We start from the raw sequence: 27,349 nt of genomic DNA, 5'->3' as shown, positions 1-27,349 counted from the left end.
ATTCCCTCTCCCCATCTCTTCTCTCTCCGCCCCCATCCCTAGACAACTACTAATCTACTTTCTGTCTATACGGATGTGCCCATTCTGGACCTTTCATATAAATGGAATCATAAAATATGTGATCTTTTATCTCTGGCTTCTTTCACTTCACACAGGGTTTCCAAAGTTTACGCATTTATCAACTGATGAACATTTGGGTTGTCCAATGTCTTGACTTCCTCAGGAACAGTTCCTATTGACTGCTTTTTATACTGTATATGGGCCATAGTTTCCTGTTCTTTGTGTAGCTGGTAATTTTTGTTGAAAAATGGACATGTTAAGTTTAAATGTCCATTTTATAATTTAAATAATAAAAACATGTATTTTGATGGTCTGCCTCTGGTTCCCCCCTACACCTAGGGTATATTCTCCAAAATTAGAGGCTCTCCTCCTTAGTAAGTCCTAAACCTCAATTTTTGTCTCTTCAGCTGATGAGATTGCTAAAAACGCCACTTCGTTTTGCATTTGGCTTCTTGGCCTCTTGCTCTCTGCAAGTTAAAAATTTGGCAAATGCCTCAAAAGAAGATTGGCAAGGGATGGGCCCACTTTTCTGTACCTCTCTTTTCTTACAAAACGTGGCCCTCAAAGCCTTGGCTGCTTTGGTAGCCCTGAAATCCAGTTATTGTCTTCTCAACCCGGTGAGAGATGTTGGTTTCTCTGCCACTTGGCAGCTATTTTCCACTTAGCTTCTAAATTGAATAGGCAAGCACCTCAAGATGAAAAGCAGCTTTTAGAATGTTGAACTTATTCCATTGACCTTGTTTTTCTCTTCTGGGATCTTGATCCCTCAAGTCCTTGCTGCTTGGGAAGCTCTCAATTAACTTCAAAATAGGTGTTTGGGTTTTTTTTTATTACCATTTAAAACAAAATTTGTCAGCAGAGTATAGATCTGCTACAAATTACTCAACAGAGCCAGAGGGGATATTTTTGGTATTTTATGTTTTAGCATCATTTATTTAAGAACATGAATATTATACTAAAGATTTGAAGGCATTTTTTTTTCTTCTGCATTACAAACCAACCAGTCATAGTTCTTTCAATGAGATCTTTGTGTCTCTGTCTTCTCATAACTGTATTCTTTTGTTGATATTTTCTGACTATTCTACCCAAGGTCTTGCTGTATCTGAGACTGTTATTGCATGGTGTTCTGTTCTTTGGCGGGGGTAAAAGGAGGAGAGTATTAAAGTTACATTTATGCTGCCTTTGGCTATAAACTGCCTGAGAGACTATGGAATTTTCTACTTCTTTCCCTTTGTAAGTCCCCATCTTGAATAATAAATATTGGGGACATCTAATGATGTTAAAGAAAAAATTATTCAATGATACTTGTTAAAACAGTGCAAGGCAGACTTATTCTGGCCCACTGCTGTAGGGATAGAAACCACTGCAATGGAATTTTGCAGTAGGGGAGAGAGGTTGAGTTCACCTTTGAATACAGTGTGGGCAAGTGGGAATTTATAGTCAAGAAGTTGGGTGAGGGTCAGTGGATGGAAAATTACTAAGAGGTAGCATAAGGGGTTAGAGAGATTGTGGTCACACCAACCTAATGGGATTCTTGCTAAATACAGGCCAGGGTGATCAGACAGCACCTGGAGAATGGTGGAGAACGAGGAACCTGATATTGAGGGTGGTCAGATATTGAGGGTCGGGGGTTCTTGCTAAACTGACTGAATAGGGTTCTTGCTAAAACTGGATTTTATAAGGAAGTAAAAAGATAGGCCTAGGAGAAGTTTTGGAAGCCTAACTAAAGTTCAGTCAAGCAAAGAATCTTTGTCAACTACCATAGTAATAAAGTACTGCAATTGTCTTTTTTGTTTGCTTATCACAGAAACCACTTTGACAATCACCTAAAGAGTTTTTAAAGTGATTTATATAGTAAATCAACATTACTTAGAAGAATGTCACTGAAATTTCCCTTCAGGAGAGGACATATCCTCAAATAATAAGAAAATTTTAGTTGACTCAACAAGTTAACAACCATTCATAGATTTTTCAGTATGATGGAGGTAGATAGGATCTTATAGATCAGCTAAAACAACATACATATTTTTAACATTGAAACACCGAATGAAACCCATTTAAGGGAGTTTTAATTATTATCTGCTTGAATCCTGGGATAGCAACAAGAAGCTTGCCTGTGATTAGTTGTATAATTTAAACAATAATGAAATTCCATTCAAAAAGGAGATCTCCTATAGCCTGCATTGCTGATTTATTGCATTTAGTCCTAATAACCTTTTCTATGTCTCCTTTTCAAATATAGACAATGAAGTGATGCCAGGATACAAAATGGCTGAACTTCCTGTCCTATATATTAGCAAAGTAATTAGATTGAAACTCTGGGCCAGCGACACAGTATTTTTCTCCTTGAGGACTACAGGGTATTTGTTTGGTATTGGTGGTAACAAGAGTTTTTCAATGAGTGCAGTGCACTCTGGGACTTTCTGAGGATATACCTGTGCTTGTAGATTGAATTCTGCCTTTTCACTTCCCATTCTTTAAGCCTGTCAATTTACACTTGGAAGAACACGCACAGGAAGAAAAAAACAAGGGGAGAGGCATGCAAAGCTGCTTTATGGACAACTGCGATAGACAGTCAGTCAAGATAGATCCATTAAATAAAAAGAGCTCAGAAGAGCTTGGAAAAGCCACATTATAAATATATCAATTTATTGTGTGTCTGTTAGAATCAATACATCATGATATGTAGCAGTTCCAAGGGAGCTGTAGTTCCCAACTTACTAACTGGGGATGCAATTAACCTTTCAAAACTCTAGGGTGTTGCATGGTGTAGTCTAGTGGAAAGACCAACCAATGAGCTGCCTCTGCCACTTGCTGCCTGTATAACCCAGGGAACGGTTACATAACTTCTCTGAGCCTCAGTTTCCTCATATGTAAAATAAAGGTAACAATCAATGACCTTCTGCTATGGTTTAAATGTGTCCCCTCCAAAATTTAGGTGGTGAAACTTAATGGCCTGTGAGATAGGATTAAGAGATGGGGCCTTTAAGAGCTGATTAGGCAATGAGGGCTCCTCCCTTGTGAATGGTATTAAGGCTTTTATAAAAGATGTTTCACACAGCAATCAACTCACTTATCCTTTTGCCTTCCACCATGTGAGGACACAGCATCCTTCCCTTCTGGAGGATGCAGCTCTCACCAGGTAAATGAACATACTGGCACCTTGATCTTGGACTTACCAGCCTCCAGAACTGTGAGATATAAATATCTGTTCTTTATAAATTACCCAGTCTCAAATATTCTGTTACAGCAGCACAGACTAAGACATCTGCTAATCTCTTAGGGTAGCTGTGATGATCAACTGAGATTACATTTCTGCAAAGAATTGATAATATAGGGCCGGGCGTGGTGGCTCACGCCTGTAATCCTAGCACTCTGGGAGGACGAGGCAGGCGGATCGCTCAAGGTCAGGAGTTCGAGACCAGCCTGAGCAAGAGCGAGACCCCGTCTCTACTAAAAATAGAAAGAAATTATATGGACAACTAAAATATATATAGAAAAAAAATGAGCCGGGCATGGTGGCGCATGCCTGTAGTCCCAGCTACTCGGGAGGCTGAGGCAGTAGGATCGCTTAAGCCCAGGAGTTTGAGGTTGCTGTGAGCTAGGCTGACGCCATGGCACTCACTCTAGCCAGGGCAACAAAGCAAGACTCTGTCTCAAAAAAAAAAAAAAAAAAAAAAAAAGAATTGATAATATATAAGTGCCACTGAAATGAATGGTATTATTTTTACAATTAGTGAATCTTTTACAAATTCTAATGCTTATCTCTGGAATATTTTCCCAGGATCACTGTTTTATGTCATTTGTACTTTTATAAAATAGAAAGTCATGGCCTATTACTACAAGTAAAATGGCTTAGTAGAAATCAGAAGGTTTGATAGAAACCTTAATCCAATGTCTCTCGAAATGCATTACATCTACAACTAGGTAATTCAGTGGTAACTACATGAACTCTTTTTAATTTGGTAATAATATCCATGTATAAGAAAATATATAACCAATCCATCAAAACCATTATTTCACAGATTCTATTTGAATATATATATTTAAGTAAAAAAAGTCAAATCTATTTAAAGAAAAATATTAAATGAATAATGGTACAGAAAGTATGTGGATAAGCAAAATATATCATGATAGTGGTATTTGTATGAATAAAGTTTGGGAAACACTTGTAGAACAAGTCATTTTAGTAGAACAACAACAAAGACAAAAAAAAATCTAGCCCCAGTACTTCGCTCCTGTTCAATAAGATAATAATGGCATCAGTGACAGATGGGTAGTGACTTGCATTGAGGTGGGATGGACTCTGCAGGATTTGACAATCCATTTCCTGCCACCATTTACGTAAGTCACCTGATCCTGGCAAGAACAAAAAGTTTCCTGATACATTAATACCCCCTTAAACGTGATTTCACACTTCTACAGTTTCAGTTACCCACAGTCAACTATGGTCTAAAAATATTAAGTGGAAAATTCTGGAAATAAACAATTTGTAAGTTTTCAATTGTACACTATTCTGAATGGTGTGATAAAATCTCCCTTGTATTCAAGTCACCCTTAGTTTACTTTATAACAGCCACAAAGTGCAAGAGTAGAGATGCTGGCAATTCAAACACGTGAAAGAGAAGATGTAAAGTGCTTCGTTTAAGTGAAAAGGTTGAAAGTTCTCAACTTACTAAGGAAAGAAAAGCAATTGTGTGCTAAGGTTGCTAAGATCTACAGTAAGAATGAATCCTCTGTTCCTGAAATTGTGAAGAAGGAAAAAAAAAAGTCATGCTAGTTTTGCTATTGTACCTCAAACTACAAAACTTACAGCCACAATGCATGATCAGTGCTTAGTTAAAATGGAAAAGACATTCCATTTGTGGGTACAAGACATGAACAGAAACGTGTTCCGACTGGGGCGATGTGTTGCACCAGGAAGCTGTGAGCCCGTACAAAGACTTCAGCAGGGGAGCCCCTGAAATGAGTGACAACAACCCATTTACTGCAAATTAGGGGTGGTTGCACAGATTCAGGAATAGGTTTGGACTGAAAAAATATAAACATTACTAGAGAGGTTTGTCCGCTGATAAAGAGGCTTCTGCCACGTTTCCAGCAGGGCTGAAGAAGTGATTAAAGAGAAATGATACCATCTAAAGCCAGTTTTCAAGATTTCTGGAAGAAGATGCCCACTAGAACCTACATTGATAAAAGTGCAAAGGAGGCACCAGTGCATAAAACGTGGAAGGACAGATTAATGCTGGTACTATGTGACAACACTGCAGGGCATATGATAAAGCCAGCACAGTATACAGAATGAAGAACTCACTCACAAAAACAAAAACAAAAAGCATTGGCCTGTGTTCTGGCAGCATAATCAGAAAGTGTGGGTGACAGTCATCCTGTTTATGGAATGATCCCACCGATGCTTCATCCCAGAAGTGAAAAAAATACTTAGAAAGGGAAGGGTTGGAATTTAAAGTCCTATTAAAAATAAACAATGTACTTGGCCATCCTGAATCTGTCTGCTATGAAAATGAAAATGTTGAGGTCGTATTTTTACCTCCAAATACAACCTCATTGCTTCAGCCCCTCAACCAGGGCATCATTTGGTGTGTCAAGGCCACAGACACCTGCCCTATTTGATTGTATTCTGTCAGCAATCGATGCAGACCCTAATCTGGACACAATGCAGTGCTGGAAATCATTCACTATTGCTGATGCAATAACAGTCATCAAAACTGCAATAGATAAATTAATACCAGAAACTGCGACTGCCTGCTGGAAGAACTTATGGGGGGAAGTGAATGATTTTAAAGGCTTCCCGGGGATCGATGGAGAAGTTAGGAAAATCATTCACACAGCAGGACACATTGGTGGAGGATTTGTCAGCATGCTTGATGAAGAATTGTAAGAACATATTGAAAGCTATAAAAAGTATTAACAAATGAGAAATTAGAAGAACTTGCTACCTACAGAGGAAGAGGAAGATGAAGAAACTGAAGCAGAACCAACAATATAGACATTACTGAAATCTGCTGAACTGTTTCAAATTGCACCAAGATTGAAGGACAGAATTATGGAATACAATCCTTGGATGAAACGCAGCATTATAGTCACCAGTATGATCACCTCTGCGGCAATACTTTGATGAGTTAAAGAAAAAGAGACAACAACTACCAATTACAATGCCCTTCCAAAAGGTTTTGGCAAAAAAACCAAAAAAAAAAAAACAAACCAACCTTCAACTATTGAGGATCTCTAACCAACAACATCATCTGCTCCTGATATCCAACCATCAACGTTGTCATGGCTCGAAGATCCAGGATCACCTGAAGCAGATGATCCTGATATATCTTCAGAAGCTCAGGAGTAGCCTAACGCTACATCACAGTGCCTACGTCACTCATTTCACTTCATCTTATCATGTAGGCATTTTGTCAGCTCACATCATCACATGAAGAAGGGTAAGTGCAGTACAATAAGAAATTTTGAGAAAGACAGAGATCACATTTACATACCTTTGATTATAGTTACTGTTGTAATTTGTCCCGTTTTATTATTAGCTATTGTTGTTAATCTGTTACTGTGCCTAATTTATAAATTAAACTTTATCATAGGTATGTATATATAAGATAAAACATAGTCTATATAGGGTTCAGTACTATCCGTAGTTTCAGGCATCCATTGGGGGTCTGGGAACATATCCCCTCCAGAAAAGAGGGGAGTACAGTATTTACAGGATAATAAAGGTAAGTCTTAACAAAGTCCCCAAGGTTTCATTGGCCGTTGCAATTTTATTAACATATGATATAATGCTGTCAGAATTCTTTGTAAACATTTGTTTGAGTTGACCTGGAATTTATAGAGATTTTGTAGCCAAACGATAGTAGAATAAATAAATCAACACATAACTAGCCAGTTTAGTGAGAAAATGCCTTCAATTGTAACATTGCCTAGCCCACTCAGTCCCCCAATGAATAGATTAGAAGTCATTCAGTCCTCCTTCCCCCGTGCTACTACGTCCCAGAAACGCAGCTCTGCACCATTCTTAACAATTTCCAGAGAAAGGATACCATCGCTTTCTTTTGTGGTACAGTTCAATGTTCCAATAAATCTTCCTTATTTCTGGCAATTAAATTCTCTTCCAACATGCTGCTAAGTAAAGGTAGAAGTCTTCTTCATTTCCAAGAACACCCCCTTCTTGTGTGATTAAAATGTCAATAATACTTTGATGCATCAAATAATGAAATTTATTTATAAAAATATGTTGTTAAACTGAAACTATGTATTTAATATGTTAGTTCCAGTCTATTTCAAGTGGTTGTCTTTTAAGAATTTTGGCAGTTGCCATTCAGACATGCAACAATGCTACTTAACTAGTTTGTAACCATCCGAGGAATTAGCTCCAGATTATTAAAATCTCTCCATAGTAAAACCTTGTCTCTAAAAAAAAATTTTTTTTTAATTAGCCAGTGTGGTGGCACACACCTGTAGCCCCAGCTACTAGGGAGGCAGGAGGATCCCTTGAGCTCAGGAATTGGAGGGCGCAGTGAGCTATGATCACACCATTGTGCTCCAGACTGGGCGATAAAGTGAGACCTCATCACTGAAAAAAAAAATAATAATAATAATAAAGAAAGGAAAGAAAAAAACAAAACTCCAGTGTCCTTCAATCTCTCTATAACTTATTTTGTTATCTTACTTTCTGATATTGTCAGATCTTTCTTACACAGAGAAAGCTCCTATGAAAAGCTTTTAAAAATTTATTTGGTGGTAAAATACACATAAAATGTTCCGCGTTAACCATTTATAAGTGTGTAATTCATGGGCACTAAGTGCATTCACATTGCTGTGCAGCAATCACCACCATCTGTCTCCAGAACTTTTTCATTTCCCCAAACTGCAACTCCGTACCCGCTAAACAATAATGCCTTATTTATCTGAGGCTTTTAGAATGACTTAAAAGTATAGTAAAGAGCAACTTTAGGGAGACATCTTTAGCAGCCTCCCAAAGTATTGATGCCTTTTTCCCCTGGTTTTGAAGAGTCCTCTTCCAGCTTACTGAACGCAGATAGCTGTTCATTCCACATTGCTTCTTCACACGGGCACTCGGGCTGCTTCCCCACCCTGTGAAAGAGACCAGGAGACTGGAGGAACAGCTGCTGCACAGCTCAGAGTTATGGATCTGTTGTGTGTCTGTGTGTCTCAACACATCACAGTTGCTGTGCAAAGAACAGATGGGACCCTGATCTCCCGGTAGATCCATTGGAACCCCTGTTTTGAATGTTAAACAACGACTCACAGAGAGAAAGTAATTTGTTTTCTCCAGTTAATAATCCCTTCCCCAGACTGGAATCCTTCGTGCACAAGAACATGTGAGCCCATCTGAAGCTTCAGTGCTGGGGCTTCCTGGCTTCCAGCCAGAGCTTTTGTTTGCCGAGACAGACAGTGCTTGAAGCCGTCATGTGGCAAAACTTGTCAACACACAGGGCTTTTCTCTGCTTTCTAAACACATGTGAGGCAGACTGGCTCTCTGTGAAGCTCTCATCTTTTCTGGGGAAAGAAAGTGTCATATGCAAGTCAAGAAGAAAAAATATTTGCAATCCAGAGAAATAATTAGTTGGTATATTAGAGGGGTAAATTCTGATTTATCGACAAATTTGGTAAAATTATTTTTAGGTATAGATATTGGTCTGGATAGCTCTAAATCTATATTGCCATATAGAATATACATATAGTAGTCTCCTCTTATCCACAGGTTCTCTTTGTGTGGTTTCAATTACCTTTAGTCAACGACAGTCAAAAAATATTAAATGGAAAATTCCAGAAATAATGCATAAGTTTTAAATTGTGCATCATTTTGAATATTGTTATAATGGCTCCATTTTATTATTACTTATTGTTGTTAATCTCTTACTATGCCTAATTTATAAATTCAACTTTATAATAGTTGAATGTATGTATAGGAACAAACATCATATATACAGGGTTCAGTACTATCTATGGTTTCAGATATCCACTGGGGGGTCTTAGAATACATACCCTGAGGAAAAGGGAGGACCAACTGTATCCCGAAAGATATTTGCAAAAGCCAAAATTATTCAAGAAATGTAGATTTGTGTCAGTGCCCCAGAAAGGCACTCATATTCCCCTGGATGTTACTCTTCTGTTCCAAAAGCAGCACAATTACAGGTCAAACAACATAGGAGATTTCTTTTCATATTTAATAGTGCTAAACGTAAAACTTCCTAGAACTAGAAACCTTAGCTAAGAGTGTCAGCTTGATACCCAAGACCCAGAGGTGCATGAACTGAAAACATAGTAAACTTCAGGAGTCACATCTATGGAGGGGTGTGTGGCCCAAAGAACAGAAGATGGGATGGAGGAGGCTGTGCAGATCATCCCTGATTTAGTTAGAGTCCCAGCCTCTCGGGAAGTGCCTGGCAACCAGAGTAATACTTCACATTTTCAGGGCTAAATGAATTAGTGCGTTGGACCCATGGAAGAAAGAATTCGATCAAATGATCTTGGAGGTCATTAAGAGTTTTGCTTTCTTCCAGGATCTCAGAACAATCCTGGTCAAGGTTCATATTGTATCACTAGGAATGTGCAACTATCGTCACTAAAGACAATTCTCGTGTCATCTCTCACTCGTGATGAATCTGTTGCTTCCTCTCTGTTCTGAAAAGATTTTATGTTTCAGGGCCCTTGTAGTCTCTACTTTCCAATTCCCCAGTGATAGCATTTTTCAGAGAAGCCTTTTTTTCTCCCTATTTGAGAGTTTTATCTATACCTAAGGTCCTTTACCTAAGATTCAAGTGGACCTTTTGAGAGATCCAAAGCCAGGTGCAAAAATTTTTTCTTTGATTTTTTTTCTCATTGCCTTAAAAAAATTATTTTTGGAGGAAATGTTTTTTAAGTTAACCGTATTAAGGTATTGTTTTAGTCTATCGTGTCACTAACTTATGTATAGGATAGTATGTCATTCCTTTGTCCATAGTTAGGTGATACGCTGTGATCATTTTCATGCCTTGACCTTATTTTCCGTGGAATTAAATTAAACACACCTCTCTATTAGGATTGTGTATGTCCATATTTGTTTGCATTGACCTAGCTTAACACATTAACTGCCAAGTGAGTTGTATTTAACTCACACTAGTTTTGAACCAGGGGCCTCATGAAACATATGTAACTCAGATGTCTCTACCTTGGTAGACACATGAACTATTTTTCAAGTTGCATATAACTCACGCACAGAAAACAATAAAAAGTAACAAATTTTTCATGAAATTAGAAAGGATTGTTTTGCTTTTGAAGTTTTTATTCTATTTTTGCAAAAAGAACAGTGTGGCCCCAAGGAAAAAATTTTTTTCTAGTGTGGCAGTCAATGTGTTAAGTTAGAAAATGTTAAAGAAAAGAAAGTGCAATAAAGGTTCCTTTCATTGCTGAATGCACAAAAACTCCAGTGCTTCCTTCCTGTGTAGCAATTTTCTTGCCAGTGAAAGAATGAAGGTTATAAAGTCAAAGAATTGTCGTGTGTGTGCTCATTTAAAAAAATGCATCAGATGGTGTGGAACTAGTTTGAGAACATTTGCTTCAATAAGATTTTAATTTTATCAAAACTTGGATTTGCTCTAGTTTTGCCTTGGAACGTCCCAGTCAAGTGCATATCTCATTGCCAAGAATCTCATACATTTGTAGTGACCTTGGAGCCACGTGCTCTAGAAACAGTCAAACTGGTTTGTGCTTAGAGCTGTGGAAGAAAATGCATTTGCTTACCCATTAAACATACATTTATTGAGCATCTTCTATATTCCAAGCACTGTTCTAGGACCTGGGGACATGGCAGTGAACTAAACAAGGAAAAATCTCTGCCTTTGTGAAAGCTAGAGGGGAGAGATCGACAAACATGAAAAATAAGAAGTTTACATAGTATGTTAAGAGCTGATTTCATGAATTCATTATGAAACCATAATAAATTGGCGTGTAGAGAATAAGGAGTGCCAGAGGAGGGGGCATTGCAATTTGAAATGGTGTAGTCAGAATAGGTCTAATAGAAAAGGTAACATCTGAACAAAGGCTTAAAGGAGGTAAAAGAGTGAGATCTGAGAATATCTGGGGGAAGAGCAAGAATTATAATAGCACATGCAAAGGCCCTAAGGTAGCAGCATACCTACCAGATTACAGCAACAACACAGAGGCCAGCATAGCCAAGCAACACAGGATGAGTGAGGAAAATGTTGTAGGAATCAGAGAGATAATAGAAGCTATGGCCATGCCACTCTGAACATGCCCAGTCTTACCTGATCCCATGAAGCTAAGCAGGGTTGGCCCTGATTAGTACTTGGATGGGAGAGCAGAGAGGTAAGATAAAGGAATTGTGTGGGAGATTCTGTAGGGCCCTAAGGCAATTGTAAGGGCTCTAGTTTTTACTCTGAAATGCTGATACAGTGGAAGTTTTAAACAGACGAATGGTAAAACTTTGCCTTTGTTTTAGAAGGATCACTATGGATACAGTGTTGGGATTAGATTGCAGGGGACAAGGGAAGAAGCAGACAGACTATTTGGGAAGCTGTTGCATTAATCCAAGTGAAAAATGATGGCAGCTCAGACCAGGGTGGTAGCAGTGGAGGTTGGTCAGAAGAGAAGTGACTAGATTCTGGATATATTTTGAATGTAAAGCCAATGGGAATTCCTGATGACCTGGATGTGGAGAGTGAGAAGAAAGACTAGTGGCATGTGACTACCAGGTTTAGGCCTGGACAACTGGACATTTAGCACACTGCAGGCTGTTAGGAGTTTAGTTCTGAACGTGGTCAGCGTGAGATGCCTATTTGACTGTAGGTGGAGATGTCCATTAAGCAGTTTGAACAAGTCCAGATTTCAGCAAAGAGGTTAGAAATTTATATTTGAGATATGACAATATATTTGGTATTTAAAGGCCTGAAATCTTATGAGATCCTCAAGGGAGTGAGAATAGAGAAGTTCAAAAACTGGACCCTGGGGCACTCCAAGGTTAAGAGGTCAGGGAAGAGAGGGTGAACTTGCAAAGGTGTGACCAGTGAGGTGGGAGAAAAAGCAGGAAAATACAATGTCCTGCAAGCCAAAGTAAGAAAGTAATTCTAGAAGTCAGGAGTGATCTGCTATGTCCAGTGCTGCTGATGGTACAAAAATGACAAGGACTGGAAAGTGACCATTGGCTTTAGTGATGAGGATGTCATCGATAAACACTCCAGAACACTGACAATTTTTCTCCCTGTAGTTTAAAGCAGATGGTGGGGAAATTGACAGCTATGCCACTTCCTTTAGCATGACGCTGGACAAAACTACTGCCAAAGAAATGAAAAATTGAAATTGGATGTCAAATGTCACATACCAGATCAAAGACACCGCCATAATTTCAATTTCTTATATAAACCAACTCGCCTTCTAATTTAAATTTACTTTTGAGCAGGGCTTAAATGTGTGTAGTCTTTAGAGTACCCTAAGGATGTTTTGATTTCTACTTGCTCACTGTATCCATGGATCCACAGCTAGCAGGGGTCTGTTGGCACCGTGGCTTGATTACAGGCAACCTGAAGTGACAGACACAGAACACTGCCCTGATTCAGCTTCTCTGGGGCAGTATCGTTCCTAAGGATGTGACTAGTTGATGGAGGCCACATCCCATGAGTTGGATAACCCAGTTTTGCAGGGTGAAAACTTTATAAACACTAGGGGAAGGGTTTGAACAGTGTACATAATTTAATAAGACTGATGGTGATTTCTCCCACTCTTTTAGTAAGCCTGTAGGACTCCTTGGATCTGTGTTTGTGGAAATAGAAAGGAGGTACATAGATGGGACTTCCAACCAATTCTTGACGTGATATCTCATATTGCCATATTTGGGAAATGATTAGAGTCCATTGATTAAACTTCAAACTCTAAAGAAAGATACCCTTGATACATTTCATTTACATGCATTATTTGAGATCTCTTTATTTTTCTCCTCAACTTGGCCATTAATTTCTGCATGAAATAATGAAACATATGCTACTTTGTAAATATTATTTTTTATATCATGTATGTAAAAAAATAAATATTGCCAAATGTTTTAGTTTGCTTGGGCTCCCATAATAAAATATCATAGACTGAGTGGCTTAAACAATAGAATTTATCTCTCACACTTCTGGAGGCCGGAAAGCCCAAGATCAAGGTGTCAGCTGTTTTGGTTCCCGGCGAGGACTCCCTTCCTGGCTTGCAAATAGCTACCATCTCACTAGGTGCACACATGGCCTTTCCTCAGTGTGTGTTCATGGAGAAAGAGAGAACAGCTTTCTGTTGGCTTTTCTCATAAAGGCACTAATCCCATCATGAGGCCCCCATCCTCATGACCTCATCTAACTCTAATTATCTCCCAAAGGACCCATTTCCAAATACTATCACATTGGGGTTAGGGTCTCAACATATGAATACTGGGGAACACAAACATCCAGCCCAAACACAGACATAACACCAAAGAAGGCAATGAAATTGCATGCAAACATTTTTTTGTGGGTTTTATTTTTCAAATAGAAGAGATCAAAACTTTTAATCAAATGGTCAGAGGTTAAGAACTATTAATGTAGAGTTCAGGGCCTTTTTAAAAATGAACCTCAGGCTGGGCATGGTGGCTCACGCCTGTAACCCTAGCACTCTGGGAGGCCGAAGCAGATGGATTGTTTGAGCTCAGGAGTTTGAGACCAGCCTGAGCAAGAGCGAGACCCCATCTCTACTAAAAATAGAAAGAAATTATATGGACAACTAAAAATATATAGAGAAAAAAATTAGGCGGGCATGGTGGCACATGCCTGTAGTCCCAGCTACTTGGGAGGCTGAGGCAGTAGGATTGCTTGAGCCCAGGAGTTTGAGGTTGTTATGAGCTAGGCTGATGCCAAGGCACTCTAGCCCTGGCAACAGAGTGAGACTCTGTCTCAAAAAAAAAAAAGAACCTCGAGTGCACAGAATTATATTACTGGTGCATTACTCTAGAAAAGATCTCTTGCATTACTATTCATATATAGCTTTATTTCAGTGACATGATGGCAATTGTTTAACACCAATTGGCTCTCTTTGGGGAAGAGGTGCTGATTTGCATACATGCCCTATTTCTGTGGTGAAAATACTTTCATCATGGCCCATTTCAAGCTTTCCATGTGAAGTCACTTGGAACTGGTAAAGGATGCACACAACTGACTCTTGGGAGCCAGTAGAAGCTGGCTCTAGCACACAGTTGCCTTATATAAATGTAGACTAATCCTCTTTCTGCCTGAAACTAGCAAATTAAAAAATAATCATAAAATAAAATTAGAAAAGGAAATTGGAAAGGCAATTTAAAAATGTTATAGAATATGTTTTCAAGACTAAAAAAAGTGACACAAAAAATTTTAGGAAATGAGCAGGACAGGAAGTTAATATTTGAATATATATTACATGCAGGCATATGTCGAATATCATTTAATTCTCACAATTCTGTAGCACAGGTATTACCAACCTTTATTTTAAAATGTTGACTGTAAGTTCAGAGAAGATCATTCCTTAGACCAGGATCACGTAGACAAATATTAGAGTCAAAACTTGAACCCAGATCTACCTGACTACGAAACGCATGCTGTCTCCCCTAAACCAATGCCTGGAAGCTTCAGAATATTGTCCATGAATTAGTAATATAAATTCTGATGTGTTAATCACCTTATCAGTGGCATAATTCTAGCATATTAATTGCCTCCTATCTATTAAACCAAAGTATAAATCATTAAATTTTAAAAATCATTTTGATGGTCTCATTTTTGTAGCATATTTATTCTGCTTGGATTATACATACTCTCCAAAATTATAAAATCCTTTCTCAGTACTGTAGTCAAATCAGCCATGTTTCCAGAGGAACACTATGAAAGAAGAAAATATGATTTGTGTCCTTTTTTAACAACATCTGCTTTTGCATTTCTCTCAAGGCTACTACATGTACATCGAGGCCTCCCACATGGTGTATGGACAAAAGGCTCGCCTCCTGTCTGGGCCTCTTCGAGGAGTCTCCGGAAAACACTGCTTGACCTTTTTCTACCACATGTATGGAGCAGGGACTGGGGTGCTGAGTGTTTATTTGAAAAAGGAGGAAGATAGTGAAGAATCTCTCTTATGGAGAAGAAGAGGTGAACAGAGCATTTCCTGGCTCCGAGCACTGATTGAATACAGCTGTGAGAGGCAACACCAGGTGAGACAAAAGAGATAAGAATATTTTGTTCTTCTTCGGGGTCATAGAGAAAGGCAGGATTAAGAGTAAACATAATTAGTCTATATATAGATTAAATCTAAGCAGTGAATGAGGAATTAAACAGAGAGAGAGAAAGCCTTGGGAATTTAGGCACAAAGTGATTTTTTTTTTTTTTTTTGCAATTCAATGATGAAAGTGTATCTATTTTTGTCTTGATACATTATGGATGTCAAATATATTTCTATGTATCCTGCAATCTCCAGAACAAAGTCTCCCTTTCTTCTAAATATGGTATTACCTAATTAGTTGCTGCAGCTGCATCTTTTACTTGTCATTACCCACATGCATGGGAGGGCTTTGGTTTTAAGCCTCTATTTAACAGTGAGTAAGGTTTTTTTGTTTTTTTTTTTTCTTTTCTTTTAAGCCTCTGCCCCCATCACTGCATTGATGCAAAAGAAATTGAGAGTCTTGATCCCAATCCTGGGTCTCCCCACCCTGGTCCTCTCATGTGCTATATAGATGAGACCACACTAGATGATCTCTATCATAAGCAAATCTGGGCAGCAATAGGAAAGACCCTTTTAAATTCCAGTAGGTGGGGCTGAGCAACCAATCTAGTCTGGACACCAGCAGCCACCTTCTGACAGCCACCAACTTCACCTGCCTACCATGAGCCAAAGCTCCAAAAAGCTCTGGGGAGATAAACTTTGGATTCCTGACTGCTCCTGAAATTGCTGTGTAGAATTCTCAAGCGTGACCTCCAACTGAAAGCCCAGCTTCCTCCTCATCCTTGCTTCTGGCTGATAAATCTCCTGAACCAGCTCTCTTCAGCTGTAACCACTGGCTGCCTGGTCTAAGCCCAAATCTTCCTGGGAAAAGGTATTCAAAACAAGGGCTCTATTTTGCACTACTCTACGACCAGAAAGCTAGAGATCTAAATGGGAAGGAATTGCAGTAGCTCAGGTGACCATCGAGGATGCAGCATTGTTAAAAACCGAATGACAGAGAGCAGATGAGCCACTATCTGGGAAAAGCTCATTATCTCAGCATGGATAAACTGTCTAGAAATTTATTTAAAAAATAACAGCCCCAGGAATTATTTTAACAGTGATTTAATGTTTCTTTACAAAAGGAAAGTGGATTGGTCAGGAACTTACTAATACAATTGATTATTATTCAGAGATAATGGCTTGATTTTGTCAGGCTATTAGGGCACCCATATATCTACCTTCTTCAAATGGTTCTCAAAGTGTGGTCCAGGTACCAGCAGCATCAGCAATACCTGAAATGCAAATTCACCTGAAATGCAAATTCTTAGGCCCTACCTCAGAACTGCTGAATCAGAAACTCCAGAGATTTCTGGTACCCCAGACATCTGTTTCAATAAGCCTTCCAGGTGATTCTGATGCATGCTAAAGATAGAGAATCTTTATACCAGACTACATGAATCTAATTTGGTGGTGACACCAGAGCATTTGATATTTCTTAAAACTCCCAAGTGATGCTAACACACAAGTGCTCTAAGCTTTGAGTTCTGGAAACAGGCAACTTCTCAGCCTCTAAGTCCTGGAGATCAGGCACATGGCTTTGCACATACTAGATTTGCTGTGTACCTGGTCATTTGAAATGGTTTTTGAGTATAGAGTAATGAGGCATCTAGGGTGGCATCTGGGGGTGTTCAAGTTCAAATGGTACGAAACAGCCCTAGAGATTTATAGCTCACAGTCTGTAAGGAAAATTCCAGACTGTTCCCCTTAGCTGGAATGGAAAATATGTGAATCTTCTCCTCTGGATTTAGAGATTCCCTAGGGAATCCCAAACTGGTTCAGCAGGGAGACAGGGCTGAACCAATTGCACTGAAACATGCTAGTGTCTAATAAAATGCAGATGTATTCATGCACACATAGATCAGCAGCCTTCTACGTGACAGGCACTTGCAGTGCTAAGAGCTGTGCATAGTTCTTTCAATTGACCTTATAGCTCCATTTTACAGATGGGGAGAAATAAATATCCAGCTGGTAAGTGGCCAAGTGAGAACTCAAACCCAGATCTGCCTCGTTCAAAGTGTGTATCCCCAGGCCACTGTTCTATGTTGCCTCCCACATAGAAGTTCTGAAATACCCTCATTTCCCTATGGGTTACAAGCACTGGGTGATTTTGGAGAAATCTTGGACCCTCTGAGATTCTTTATACATTTTCAAAATGGGGTAATAATTCCTGCCATGCTGACATTGCCAGAGTTAGAGTGAGAATAAAATCAGATATTATATGTAAAAGGGTTTTGTAAACTTTGAAGTACCAAAATATAAAAAGATATTATCACTGTTTCTAAAAACATATCCCTTCCCAAGTCTCCCTAGTCTCTAATTCGTATCTCCATGGTAGAACTGATACTCTCAATAGCTAAATCAAGCATCCAGACTGAGCTCCTGTAGTCTGAGATCAAAATGTCTCATTTTAATAAATATTTATTGATCACTTGCTATTCTAGATGCTGAGGATACTGCAATGAATATAGCATACAAAGTTTTTACTTATTTGGAGTTTACATTCCAATGAGGGTAGAATATGTAAGCCAGAAAGACATAATGTAACATCAGGTGATAAGTAGTGCTATGAAGAAGAAAAAGTCAAGTTTAACTCATAGAAGTAGAGAGTGAAATGATAGTGATCAGAAGCTTGACGGGGGCAGGCAGGGGAACAATGGAGAGTTGTTGATCAAAGGCTACAACGTTTCACATAGAAGAAACAAGTTTTGAGATCTATTGCACAGCAGGGTTACTATAGTCAATGATAGTGTATTGCCTATTTCAAAATAACTGAGTAAATTCCAAATGTCTCACCACAAAAAAAAAAAAAAAATGATAAAATAGCTGGCCACGGTGGCTCAGGCCTGTAATCCCAGGAACTCCCAAGCTAAGGTGGGAGAATCACTTGAGCCCAGGAGTTTGAGGCTGCAATGAACTATGATCATACTACTGTACTCCAGCCTGGGCGACAGAGTAAGACCCCCATTTCTACAAAAAAAAAAAAAAAAAAAAGAGAGAGAGAGAGACAGAGATAAGTAAGCAAGATGACGTTAATTAGCTTGATTTTAACCATTCCACATTGTATATATACCAAAACATCACATTGTACCCCATAAAGGCATGCAATTATGATTTATCAATTTAAAATAATATTAATTTAAAAAGAAGAAGAGGTGGAGGAGGAAGAAGAAGAAAAAGACCACAAAGTCAAGCCAATCAAGTGATAAGGTCAAAGAAATATTGGGATAATCACGAATGGCCTTGAAGGGCATGGTAAAGAGTTTGAAATTTACTCCAAAAGCAATACGAAGCCATTATACAGCTTTAGGGTAATATGATCCGATTTGTGTTTTTAAATGATCACTCTAGCAACTACGCAGAAAGTACACTACAGTGGGCGAGGGGGCTACTGGGGGGTACTGCAGTAGTACTGGCAAGAGGACTGGTGGTTTGGGCTATGTAGCAGAGGTGAGGAGGTGTCCTCAGAAGCCCACAGGACTCATGCATAAAATGTGGAGTTTGAGAGAAAGAGAGGAGACAAGGTGACTCCAAGTTTTTGGCCTGAGCAATTGCTAGAATGAATAGAGATGCCACTGATTGAGGTGAGGAAGACTTTAGGCAGGGCAGATATGGAGGAGTGAGGGCAATGTGTGCGGGAAGGATATTAATAAGTCGTTGGTTTTTCTTTTTTTTTTTTTGGACATGCTAAGTTTTTGATGTCCATTAGAAATCTAAAGGAGCGTGTCAAGTAAAGAGTAGGACATGAGACTAGAGTTAGGGAAGTAAGTGGGGGTGGGCAGGTATAGATGGTTTTTAGAGTGCAGTGGTAGTAGTGCTGCCGTTTAAGGCTGATTCTATGGGGAAAATATGTGGGTGGCCTCCCAAAGACATTCACTCATCAGATTATCCTTGTAGGAGAAATTCATCAAATGGCAAATTTTTAATCATGTCCCTTCCTAAGGGATTTATTAAAGTGTCAAGCAGAACCTGACTCACTGTTAATCAAAAGCACAATATCATTTTATTTCCTTTGGATTCCCTGATTACCTCTCCTCTTCTACTTTCAGGTGTTTTTCTTTTTGATTTCTTGGATTTTGATGCAACTGAAAGAAAGTTTCAGACAAATTCCCAGCTCATTGAAATATTTACATCAGTCATATTGTTAATTATACCATCTAACATTGACTAGGAATTCCTATGTGCTCTGTACTCAACTTGGACCTAGGTCTCCAAATTTTCTTGTTCATGGAGCCCTTAGTTTCGGTAATTTTTTCCTGGTGCCCCTAGACCAAAAGAAATACCTAACAGTTCCATTCATTAAGTACAGGGGTCCATACAACTTAATAAGTATTTATATCCTAACAACTTTGTAGCCATTTGAAAAAATAATACTTAAATTGAAAGAAAAAATAATATTTTTACCTAATTCTTAAATAACCAAAATTGTTTACTAATAGAATGTGTATACCTGTTGGGCACTGCACAACTTCTCAAACCTTGAAATCAGGTTGAATACACCACCCTCATTTAATGTTCTGCATTGATTTTTATATGGTACTTGCTTTTAATTATAACAGCTACCAAAAAACCCAGCTCTGTGAAGGTATGTTATCAGAAGAAATATAGATCAATCTAGTGTTAAAACTTTGAATGATCTTGAACTAGTAGTTCACACAGTGTCTTCTAGATGTTGAATATTGCTGCATTTCCCTTGCAATTGCAAACTATCCCACAGCACCCATGTGAATGCACTTGGGCACCCTGGAGTGCCTCAGCACACAGTTTGGGAACCAAGGACATATGTTATCTTATTTAACCCTACATTTGTTGTGTTTGTTCTCTAAATGAACAAGTATTTGTTCAGCAGTTACTAGATTTGGATGGATTTGGTTAGTCCTAAAGTGCAAAACTAAGTCAGGTGAATCCTGTCGTCAATGTAGAAAATGAAGAGATGCTACTACGTATCTATAATATAAGGGGGAAATCATAATGCTATAAAATGGTCATCACTACAGTATTAAGGAAATTCAGAGGAGAAGGTTATATGAAATCAAGTGTTTGGCCAAGTCACAGACTATTCAGAATATAATTCCATCAGGTAATTTGTCTATTACATTTTCCATTGCAGACTTGCAGGTCAAAAAAAAAAATTTTATTTTTTGTTCAGAAAACCGGAATGTTTATTCCCTGCACTCAGATGTCCTCCTATCTAGATATGTTGGGACACTTTTTCCCTGCTCTTGCCATTTATTTGGATTCTTGTTTAGGGTTGTATATTAACCAGGGTTCTTCAGAGAAACAGAACCAATAGGAGATATAATAGATAGAGAAAGAGTTTATTATGGAAATTGCCTCACGTGACTGTGGAGGCTGAGAAGTCCCACAATATGCTATATGCAAGCTGGAAGACAAGGAAAGGCGGTAGCATAGCTCGGTCCAACTCCCAAGGCCTAAGACCTAGGGAAGCTGATGGTGTAATTATTAGTCTGTGGCTGAAGGCCTGAGAACCTCAGGTGCCACTAGTGCACATCCTAGAATCTGAAGGCTGAAGAACCTGGAGTTTGAGGTCCAAGGGCAGGAGAAGGTGGGTGTTCCAGTTGCAGAAGAGAGCAAATTTGCCTTTCCTCTGCCTTTTTGTTCTGCCTGGGCTTTCAATCGATTGGATGATGCCCACCGACAGTGAGTGAGGGTGGATCTTATTTATGCAATCCATTAATTTAAACGCCAATGTCTTGCAGAAACACCCTCTCAGACATGCCCAGAAATAATGCTTTACCAGCTATCTGGGTCTCCCTTAACCCTGTCAAGTTGACACCTAAAATTAACCATCACACATGTGTCCTTAGAAGTTTTATTAATGGTATTTTGCCACATGTATGTCATTAAAGCTTTTTAGAGTCATTAATTTCAAGATAATTTCATAAACTTATTAATTATTCAATTTATATTATTTGATTTAATTTTGGGGAGGGTTTAAAAGAAATTAGTTTTAGGGCTTTCTTTTTAATTTAATTTAAATCATAAACTAATCCAATGAGGAGTCATCTGCTCATAAAATGAATGGAACAAATATATCTTCTGGACAATTTTCATTACCCATGAGCCTCCTTAGAGTATTTAGTAGTTTATTAACCATTGTTGGGACAGCCTTAGAACTGGTAATCTATTTTTCCTAGAACCAGAATATTTGATCAGTCATTTTCTTCTCAGAATATAAAGTTATGAAACTTATTTCTTCTTCTCACTGGGTTGTGTCTTTGATGTTATGGTATTTAACATAAGTGAACCATTATCTTTTGTAAATTTAATTATTATGGCTTTCTGTTCATATGTGGGTATTATCAGTCATACTATAATAAATTTTTCCACCTAGTACTGGCATCCAGGGTGGATTTGTGGAAAGCCTAAGAAAATTTAAGCTTCTGGGACTCTCATTTTCATGGGCCCTGTGGGTTCTGGGAGAGGCTGGGAATAGAATGTTCTCAGTAGGGAGGGGAAACAAGGTCACCACCAGAAAGCATTTCTCAGTAAGCATTTCTGGGAAGTTGTCTAAAGAAATCTCAGAAGAAAAGGGACCTGAATCTTTAAGACTCCACTAATTTACTGTGAGTTTCTTTAAATTCCAAATAAATGTTTTCTTTAACATATAAATTTGAATTTCTAATTTTGTACCCTTTTCCTTAACAGGAACCCCAAGAGCAATCTAAGTTTCCAGATGTCAAGAGCCTGCATCTGCTTTGACCAGCATTGTTTTATCAGGATGACTCTATTTCTAAATTCAAATTTCATTATTTTTCAGATAATTTTTGAAGCCATTCGAGGAGTATCAGTAAGAAGTGATACTGCCATTGATGATGTTAAATTTCAGGCAGGACCCTGTGCAGGTAATAATATATTCCCCAATTATATAAACTTGATTGATATGAATTTTACAATTCAGTCTCAAACTATAAGAATTCAAATTGAATATTTTTTCTATAATAAAAATAGAAAAAGCTATTATTGTGTATTTTTCTTTTCTGACAGAAATGGAAGATACAACTCAACAATCATCAGGATATTCTGAAGACTTAAATGAAATTGAGTATTAAGAAGTGATCTGAATTGGATTAACTAAACAAAAACCATACCTCTCTTCAATCAAAATAAAACAAATGGATACTGGACAGTCTTAACCATTTCATAAGTTATAAACCAACTTCAGAGCACCCTTCTTCATTACTTTTGCAAAAAATACTGACTCAGGGCTTTTTTTTTTCTTTTTGCGTATGACAACTGTTACTAAAAGTACAGGCTGCTGGTTTTGCATAGATCATTCATCTTAATTTTGGTACCAGTTAAAAATACAGACGTACTACACTGTAGTCATTTTAAAGTATGCAAATAAAAGGCACAGTCGAAATGAGATGTGCTCATTTAAATCTGCATTCAGTGAATGTGTTGGGAGAAGAATAGGTCTTGTGGGTTTCTTTTTGAATTTCAAGTATCATAAATATTTTTAAAGTAAATAATATGGGGTGTCAGTAATATCTGCAGAATGAATGCAGTTTTTCATGGTAACAAGTTAGTCTGGGAAAATAAAGTCTTATTTTTTATGTTTTATTAATAGAAATGGAATATTAATTTTTAATATTTTCACCACATGTGATAACAAAGGATCTTTCATGAATGTCCCAGGGTAAGTCACTATTAATTAATGCTGTATTACAAGGCGATGCTACCTTCTTTTTTCCCCCTTGGAACTACCTTTGAAAGTTACTTTGAGCACATGGATAGAAATTGCACTCTTTTTTGTAAAGCAAGCTTGAAAATGTTTATGTACACATACCCAGCAATTTTTATAAACTTGTCAAATAATTTTACTGATTTTTATAGTAAATGTTTTAAGGTTTTGAGTAATATGAATTCAAGCAGATATACTAAACGGCTTTTAATTTACTTGTTTAGAAAATTGTATATATATGTTTGTGTACTCAAACAGCTGTTATGAAATTATAAAATTACCTAATAAAAGGTCATTTGAAAATCTTTTCACTAGCAATTTACTCATTTCTACATTATTTGTCTTTATTAAAATATCTTTACTACATAACTGCAGATTCTAATTTGAATCTCCACTCTGGCCCAACAGAATCTTCTTAAGCCTTTTTATTAGTGATATAAGCACTGCATTCATTGATACAATAATTAATTTTAAAGAGTGCTTTATTTCACATAAAAAAATCTCAGTTTCCCCCCAAATTTTATCTCATTAGGATGTAAATTTGTGAGGACAAGGATTCTTGCTATTTTGTTTATTTTTGTATTCTCAGTACCCAGAACATATCTGATATATAGTAGGTGCTCAACAAAAAAAGTACTTGTTGCATGAATGAATGAATTTAATCTTCCCAATATCCCCTGAGACGGAAGTATTATTAGCCCTTTAATAGGTAAGGAAACCAAGTCTCAGAAGAGTGAAGAATTACTTAAGATTCTGCAGCTGTTGATTGGAGGCACTTAGGAGTCAGGCCTCTCTGGCCCCAACGCCCACAACTCTTAACTGCTTTTTGTGGCCAAAAGTCCATTGTTCTCATGGAGTTGGGAGGTGTTCCCACTCAAGAGTGTTGCAACCCATAAATTAGTCTTTTAAGAGCATTATACCTCCCTGAATGCCACATTACTTAGAAAACAAAAAATACTCAACTATATGAAATAAATAGCCTAAGGTTTATGGAGAAAATAAAATAAAATGTTATAATAAAACAAAATTTTGTGAATCAAATCCTTTCTATTCATGATGATTAATTACCTGTAGTAGAGGAAATCCCTAAACAGAATTGAAACATTGGGGAAGGAAGATTTCGAGATGTTGACCAATTCATCTGCATGCTAGGCCAGGCATCATGATTCCCTCAAAGCATCATTCTTGTCCACAGCTATAGTTATAATTGCTGAATAAAGGGATGAAGGTTGTGCCTCCAGAACCTAACATAACGTCTGGTACATAGGGTTTATAATATCTAGTGAATGAATAAAGTCATTCACCGCCTCCTTGCTGGTGACATGAATCCTCATAGTAATAATGGCAGCTAACATTTGTTAAATACTATTTTCAGATATCGTTCAAAAGTTTTACATGAATTTGACTATTTAATCCTGACAACAGTCCATGAAGTAGATACTAGTGATGTTTCCATTTTATAAACAGGGAAACTAAATCTGTCCAAGGTCAGTAGGTAATGTAGGGCCTGGGTTTGAACCTAACTCTGTTTCTCTGCCAAACTTGTGTTCTAATCCTTACGAGATTGCCTCCTGAACCTGCCAGCTCTCCTACTGACTCCATGCCCAACACTAATTTAAATTCTAGGCAAAGGTTCCAAGTTTCCCTCTTTCAAGAGGATTTATAAGTTACCAAAATTGCCCCTAAGGTTGCTAAACCAGGAATACTATTAATACTTGGGACACCTGCTTTGGGAATTGAAAAAAAAAATGGTGTGAGTGGGGTACTGGGTATTGACTTGGGGCAGAAAGGAAGGAAGGAAGAAGGTAATAATTACCAAATGTTGTTAAGAAACAACCTAAAGTTCATATAAGAGAAAACAGAAGGTGGAAAGTGAGCTGATTAACTCTTCCCTTATTTATGCTCCTTTTGCAGGATCCAGTTGTTTGATGCTTTTCTTCCCTTTCCAGGTTGCCCTTGGTATTTCACCTGGATGAAAATAGGAAGGATCATAAGCACAGTATAATTTTCTCAGGTTTAGAAATGCCCAAGGGGAAGAAATACCAGCTGATATGTACTGCTTAACAATTTAAGCCTAGTGCTTACATTTATTCCAATTCTCAGCAGCACCTAAACATCCAACTGCTTTAAATAGACGTTGCTTTCTCAGATTGTCTTCTCTCCTATAATTTGCTGTCTGGGATGGAGATTACTTGTGTACAGAAGGGAATAGGAAGAGGTACTGAGAAAATAGTGCCTCTGCTTCAGGGTCTGGTTTAATACAGAAGAAAAGTTCAACAAAGATTTCTTGGGAAATCTATGCTCTAGGCATTGTACCAGGCTTGAATGTTACAAAGATGTTCACAGATTAGTGAGGAACACAGAGATATGAACCAGTCAGCACAGTTCAGAATGCTAAGTGTAATGTGGTCATATGCCCAGGGTGCTATGGGAGGGTCTTGGAGGGGCATCCAACCCGGAAGGGCAGGGGCAGTCTCCTGGCTGCAGTCTGGGGAGAGCAGTGAAAACCCAGCAGGGACCCTCTAACAGTGTCCCAGATACCTTGATGGTTTCTCTCACTCTCTAAGGACAAAAACCTTGCTCTTTGATAGATTTCCCTGTACGATTTAACCAACTTAGGGGGGGGACCCTAAGATTTCATAACTGATAATTATAATGATGCTGCATTTTCAACATGCATACTACTATAAAGAGGTAAAACAACACAGTGATTAAGTGCATGGTTTCCAAATCCAGGCTGTTTCAGTTTAAATCCTGGCTCTGCCATTTACAAGGTATGTGACTGAGGCGAGTCACTTATGCCTGCCCCGATTGTAGACTTTCCCTAGTCTACAAAATGGGGCAAATACTTGTCCCTACTTCCTAGGAGAGCCGTAAAAATTAAATGGAAATAATACATATAAGTAAGCACTTAGAACAGTCTCTGATACAAAAAAGCCATTCTAGTTTATATTATTAAAGCCATTCTAGGTTTCAGTGAAATTTCAGATAAATCCTGGTTATTTTTATGTACCCTTTTTCTACAAAGGAATTGTGAGTTTATAGTGCCATCTTAAGGATAAAACAACCACATAATCTTGTCATTTTATTGTCTTCTTTTTCTTTATTTACTAGCAGTACAAGGCTCATTTGGACCAGCGGCAGGGCAATGTCATTCCCCGTGTTCTTCTCACTACAGCCATTGTTGATGGTTCTTCGGGGCCCCCAAGCCTGTGTTCATGCCCCCAGCAAAAATGATCACACTAAACCCAACCCCTTGTTTACTTCCTTAAGAATGGTCACTTACTCAGTTTTCTACCCCCACTGCCTAGCATACTCAACAAATATTCCTGAATTAAATAAACAAATGCTTAGTAAAAGCATTTAGTTTAGTGCAAGCATACACATGCGTTCCAGACTCATGTGGGATGTAAAGCTTCTCTCTGGTCCATCGAAATTTCATTGGTCTTTTTTGAATATTTGTCAGGACCTTACACTCCCCAGATAATCCCATCCTCTGACATTTCATAAACCAACTTGCATACTATAAAACATGCAGTGAATTCAAACCCAGACCTAAAGTCTCATAAACTGTTTCAAAAAATAGCAAGAGGCCGGGCGCGGTGGCTCACGCCTGTAATCCTAGCACTCTGGGAGGCCAAGGTGGGCGGATCGTTTGAGCTCAGGAGTTCGAGACCAGCCTGAGCAAGAGCGAGACCCCGTCTCTACTAAAAATAGAAAGAAATTATATGGACAGCTAAAAATATATATAGAAAAAAATTAGCCAGGCATGGTGGTGCATGCCTGTAGTCCCAGCTACTCGGGAGGCTGAGACAGGAGGATCGCTTGAGCTCAGGAGTTTGAGGTTGCTGTGAGCTAGGCTGACGCCACGGCACTCACTCTAGCCTGGGCAACAGAGTGAGACTCTGTCTCAAAAAAAAAAAAAAAAAAAATAGCAAGAAAGGGTGAGGGTGGAAGGAATGAAGCAGATAGGGAAAGGCATGTGAGACTTCACAATGTATACCTATTGATATCATATAAACATATTGATTATTAAAAAATAAATTTTAAAATACAGCAAGAAATATATACTTGAGAACATGAAGAAGTATTCTGTATGGCAGAATGGACATCTGAACCCTCCCCATGTATGTGCACGCGTGCGCGCGCGCACACACTCATTAAACATTTAGAAATGCTCAGTGTAATATGACAAGTTTTGTTGTAAATGAGTAACTAAGGTGATAAAAAAGGAAGGGAAATGTCCAACTACCCTCCACACCATCCCACAAAACAAGAGTACGGAAAAGCAGAGATGTAAGAACATAAGCTAACACCATA

General features: G+C 38.2%; 1 protein-coding gene across 2 annotated transcripts in view; it reads left to right on the top strand.

The window, feature by feature from the left end:
- Nucleotides 1–23,336, top strand: part of MAMDC2 (MAM domain containing 2) — a 151,790-nt gene extending 128,454 nt beyond the window's left edge. For both annotated transcript variants that reach the window (XR_011233927.1, XM_069474127.1), the window contains exons 12-14: nt 15,018–15,277; nt 22,106–22,190; nt 22,333–23,336. Coding sequence is in view for 1 of the 2 variants with exons in the window: in XM_069474127.1 (XP_069330228.1) it covers nt 15,018–15,277; nt 22,106–22,190; nt 22,333–22,397 (410 nt within the window). In the remaining variant the exon portion in view is untranslated. The remainder of the gene's footprint in view (nt 1–15,017; nt 15,278–22,105; nt 22,191–22,332) is intronic.
- The last annotated feature ends 4,013 nt before the right edge of the window (nt 23,337–27,349 follow it).

This window comes from Eulemur rufifrons, chromosome 7 (genome assembly GCF_041146395.1).
Source record: "Eulemur rufifrons isolate Redbay chromosome 7, OSU_ERuf_1, whole genome shotgun sequence".
Lineage (NCBI taxonomy): Eukaryota > Metazoa > Chordata > Mammalia > Primates > Lemuridae > Eulemur > Eulemur rufifrons.
Note: the sequence above shows the minus strand (reverse complement) of the source record. Positions and strands in the feature narration are given on the sequence as shown.